This window comes from Larus michahellis, chromosome 8, assembly GCF_964199755.1.
Source record: "Larus michahellis chromosome 8, bLarMic1.1, whole genome shotgun sequence".
In the NCBI taxonomy this organism is placed as follows: domain Eukaryota; kingdom Metazoa; phylum Chordata; class Aves; order Charadriiformes; family Laridae; genus Larus; species Larus michahellis.
The window spans coordinates 511,493-516,686 of NC_133903.1; the positions used below are offsets into that span (position 1 = coordinate 511,493).

Below are 5,194 nucleotides of genomic sequence, written 5' to 3' on the forward strand. Positions count from 1 at the left end.
GCAGTTCTGGGGGGAAAAAAAGGGGCCTGCTTTGTAAATGGTTCTAGTCATCTGTTCATCTTTTGAGGCGTCTCCCCTGGCGGCAAAGCGAGTTTTGATCTCAAAGAGCTTCCCGGGAAACTGTTTCGCAAAATGTGTTGGAAATCTTCGGTATTTTGAAGTCGGAATAACTGATGTCTGGCCGTGAGGGGCGGGGCGGGGCCGGGCTGAGGCGGGCGCGGCGGGTGGGGGTCCCGCCTCAGCCCGGCCCCGCCCCTCACGGCCCCTGGCGGGCATGCGCGGCCCGCGCGCCAGACGCCGCGGCGCACGGCGGCGGGGTGACGCAGAGCCGCACGTACGGCGGCGGGGCCTCCTCCCGCCGCGGCGGCGGCGGCGGAGCCGCGTTGTGTTTTTATGGCGGCGGCGCTGCCCGGCCTGTCCGCCCTGGCTGCCCGGCTGTCCCGGTCGGCCGCCGCCCGCTCCTACGGCGTGTTCTGCAAGGGGCTGACCCGCACCCTGCTCATCTTTTTCGACCTGGCCTGGAAGCTCCGCATCAATTTCCCCTACCTCTACATCGTCGCCTCCATGATGCTCAACGTACGGCTGCAGGTGAGCGCCGGGGCCTGGAGGGGGGGGTCGCGGCGGGGACCGGGGGGTGTCTCCGGTCCGGGTGTCGGCCCGGCGGCCCCCCGGGCTGGGGGCGAGCGGCAGTGTCGGTGCTGGCCCTGTCGCGCCGCTGTGGGCGGGGCCGCGGCGCCCCTCGGCTCGGTGACCGTTGCCGAGCCGCGGTCACCCCCACACCGCAAACCGTGCGGTGCGCGTTTGACAGCGCGTCCCTGGCAATTGGCGGGGCCAATAAAACAAGTGCCTTAAAGTCAAGAACAGTTGTAGCAGGGAAAACGCAGAAGTAGTTTTAAATAATAACGTCACCGTGTGAAAATGACAGCTCAGATCTACTTTGCGGCTCCCCTGTCTTGAGCCCATTTGCGAAACATGGATCTCCCTGAAACAGCTCTGACCTGCAGACATTGGGAACTCTCACGCTTCGTAGGGTTGAAGTTCCGTTGGGTTTTGTGATGAAATCAGAGCTTTACTTTTAACTTAACTGGCAGCAGAAGCAGGCTGGAGGCTGTCACAGCAAACATCTGCTCCAGCCAAGGGCTGGACACTTTCCTCCTCCCCATGAACGTAGCTGTCATGAAAGTTGTGACATCTGGCTATGGGCCAGGTGCTGAAAGACAAGTCTGGTTGCAGTTTGTGACTTGTAAAAGGTAAGTTGAAATGGGAAGAGGTCAAAATGCGGCGTCTCATTTTTATTTTTGGGACTTCTCCTACAGCTCTGAAGCTTGATATGGAGCTGCGTTGCCCAGAGTGTACACGTAGCTCAGTAACCTTGGGGGCTAAAAATGCTTTGCCTTTGCTTGTTATCTGTATTGGTACGCAACAGCTCGGCATTTGGCTGCAGTACAACCAGTCCCCTCTACCTGCGCCGGGGCAGCCAGTCTGGCCAGTTCCCTTTGGGAGGCTCTGTGCCGTACACTCTTGGTTTCCAGTGTCGCGTGTCTCATTTCAGCACGCATGTCCGTGTACAGGACGGTTACTTTAGTATTTGCCTGTAACTTTAAGCCTCTCATTAGTTACAGTCTGCATTTGTGTCAGTTAGGGAAAATCGTACTGTTACGCAGCCAATCTCTGGAGGTGCTCGTTTGCTGACTCACTTTGATGGCTGTTACCGAAAGAGAGTTTGTAGCAGATTAAACTGAAACTAGAAAAGAAAGTTTGTATTTGGGTGGACTTCCTACCCCTTTGGATGTGCTGGAGCAGCCTGCAGGGAGCCTTGTCTGTTTGGGCTACTGTTAACTTTTTGCAGTTGGGTTATTCTTTTTCTTTATGTTAATTTTTTGTGTTGTCTGTTTTCTGTATACTGGGCACCGAGAAACTGGGATATTAGTACACTAACTTCCTGCATTCTTTCTCTTTAGGTCCATATTGAGATCCACTGACTGGTGTCGTGGTGTGCTGCTTGCGCTGTGTGCTGCAACTGGAGGCAGTCACACTCTTCCACAGATCCAGCCTGCTGTGAAACACCAAGGCCATGCTCCTCTTCTCTAGGGCTATGAAGAAAGAAGATTTAAAACAGAAACGAGTATGCGACAGCGGCCCAGATCATCACAAGGCAGCGGCTCACCCGACACGCGCACATTCCGTGTTGAACAATTCTCAAAATTATAGTAGCAGTTTACAAAAAGAATTATTTTATTTTAACACCAGGAATTGTTCTCTCTTTAATACTATACCTCTGCTGTCTGTTGGCAAGGAAATGGCTCTGAGTTTGAGTGAATCAGCAGGGAGAAACTCAAGTGCAGCTGCTCCTTGGAAGGATTCATTTCATCTGCATTTTTCTTCTGAGAAAGACAGTCTTAATAGGGTTTCTCACTGCATTAATAGTATTTCAGTCATGGCCTGGCTGCAGGAAGCTTGTAGTTTCGCTGGAGACAGCTTTGTATTTTTTGCACACTTCTGGCTGGGAAATTTGCGGAATAATAAAAAACTGCAGTTTCTGGAATTAGAAATGAGCAGCAGCAAAGAGGATGAACCGCAGCTTGCATTTCCTAAAGAGTTGGAGTTTGGTGGACTTCCCAATCTCTGTTCTATTCCAGTTGCCTCACAGCATGAATATGCTTTGGGACTCTCAAGCAACCAGAAACCATGTATTTTTCTTTGTTACTTAAACCTCGTATCTTCAGAGCAAACACTTGGATACAAGAAAATGCTTTCAAATATACAATATGTGACTAACAATTTTCACATCATACAGCTAGTAATTTCTGTTCTAGCTTTTGCACTAGCAGGTCTCTGGTATGCAGTAGTGAAGGTAAAAGAGTACTAAGATTTTAATAATTACTGTTTTTAACATTAATAGAAACTTAATTGACTAAATAACAGAGACAAGGTTACAGTTCAGGTTTCAGTGAGAAGGAGATAGCTAAAGTAAAAATTATACTTGTGTAATTGTTAGTAAAACTGGCTGTTGGAATAATAGGGACTCTTTCTGTAAGAAATATCTGTGTCTGAGTGGAAAGAACTTCTTAATCTCAAAACCCTTTGGGACTTCTGGAGGTCTGCCATCAACACTAGACTAGAACTCAGTGTGATTGTTCAGCACAGATCCGTTGTTTTCCTTAGGGTTTGTATTAGCTGCGTGTCCTGCCTGCTGTTTACAGCCATTTCCAACGACACCGTTTCTTGTAGAATTGAGTTCCTGCTCTGCATCCATCAGTAACTAACGTGTCAGTCTTTAAAATGCTTTGAACTGGAAAGCTGTTGGGAGGGTGATCTTCAATACAGCATAATTCTCAGCAGTGTTCCTTCTCAAGGATGGTACTGCTCTAATTTAAACAATCTCTCATGAGCTTTATTGTGCTACAATAGACACTATAAACAATTTGCTAAAATAATGTTTTCTTTCCTCGAAAAAGTGATTGTTATCACTGAAGCATAGTAATCATTTCTGGGCCTGTTGACTTTGGCTTTGGGACAGATGGGGTTTGGCAAAGAATGGAGCACGCATGGTGGAATCAGTAGAGCTGCTGCGAATAATAATTTGCAGGAATATGCTCCCCTGGACATTTGGATGGAGAAACTCATTGTGCAGTAGGTCAAAGCTTGAACTCGGTGTCCCAAATTCTCAACAAGGGAGTCGCTGTAGGTGGGATTAATGTGCTGGAGGGACTTACTTAAAGAGCGAGGTCTCGATATGGGGAAGTTTTTAGGATGCATTTTCAGCTCACCCTTAATGCAGAGTGAAGTCATGCCAGTGATTCACACACCAAGCATCCTTTTTGCTAGATAATGTGTTTCCTTCAGGAAGGAGAGTAGGTGATGTTGCATTTTTTGGAAGGAGACTAGGTGATGCGGTGTTTATTTGGGCGTTAGCACACTTGTGTAGAGAAGTCCTTGATTATGAAGACAAGATGCTGGTTATCAGTGTTATGGGGAGAAATGTTGGAATTTTGTAACCCTGTTTGAGTGCTGAAAGTAAGATACACTACTTGTTGCGTTAAATGATATGTTGTATTTTTACTATCCCCATTGGTTGGCTATTTCTTCTGGATGTTAGAAGAGATAAAAAGCCATTTACTTTAATGTAGAAAAGAATTTTTTCCCTGGTCTGTACTTCTATTAATTGCTTAACTTCTAGACTTTTGACCATATGATTACCTCTCACAAAATTATCAAAAACATTAAAATAATAATGGATTATATATTTTAAGTAATTATTTTAACAGCAACAGCTTCCTCTTGATCAAACCATTCATACTGTTCACTGCCATCTCCACGGCTGCATTTTATCACCCCTGCGGTGGTATTACAGGAGTGTTTGTGGATCGAGATTGCTGAAGCAATGTGGGTCTGAAACCCCGAACACCAGAAACAAAGATACTTCTCCAAAAGTCTGTGTAGTTTATTTGAGTTACGGTGTTAAGCTGTTGTCTGCATACAGCTTGAACCAAAAAAACACTTGGCAGAGCTGAGGGTAGAGGAATGAAGGTGGGGAGGGGTTGGAGCCTATTTCAGCTGGCTTCATTGCTAAAGAAAACATTGTGCAACTGCATCTTAATCTCTGTAACTAGCTGTATGGGTAAAGAAATACTCCTCCTGTGGGGTGAGCTTTTTTCTTTAAGTTGCACATAAACACAATCCTGCATCCACAGCTGAGAGCTTGAACTTCCTAGATGGCGAACCGGTTGGCAGAGCTGTGCCTGCAGTTGGTACCCGAGACCTCCCCAGTTCAGCGGGAAGAGGCTCGGCTCTGCTCTGCGTCTCTGGGGAACCGCAGTTATGTACAACAAAATCTTGCAGGTGATACCGTCAGGTCAATAGGCAGGAGGAGCAGCTAAAGGCACAAAGGCATTAATCCAGTTTTTAATGCACCTATTCTTCATGGTGATTTTAAAGGGGGGGGGGAATAAAGGGTGGGGCAGAAAACGAAACATGAGAGAAACCAGTTGTAAATTAGAATTGAACCGTGTGTGCAGTGGGGTGGGAAGGGTTGTCTTTATTGATGCCAAGCCTGTGCAGGAGGGGATCTTGGAGCGCTGAATCACGTTATGTATCACAGCCCAGCTAATACAGTCCTGTGTTAAGCAAAACTTGCTTTGAGTGAGTGGCCTTTAATTACTTACTACAGGATCACTTTAAATACATATACAAT

The 5,194-nt window shown here is 47.1% G+C and overlaps 1 protein-coding gene across 1 annotated transcript; it reads left to right on the forward strand.

Annotated features, from left to right (window-relative positions):
* Positions 1 to 298: 298 nt before the first annotated feature.
* On the forward strand, positions 299 to 4,244 carry SMIM10L3 (small integral membrane protein 10 like 3). The gene is made up of 2 exons (XM_074598511.1): positions 299 to 588; positions 1,962 to 4,244. Exons 1-2 carry the CDS (start codon positions 394 to 396, stop codon positions 1,980 to 1,982), a joined length of 216 nt encoding a protein of 71 aa, XP_074454612.1. The 5' UTR covers positions 299 to 393; the 3' UTR covers positions 1,983 to 4,244.
* Positions 4,245 to 5,194: the final 950 nt, after the last annotated feature.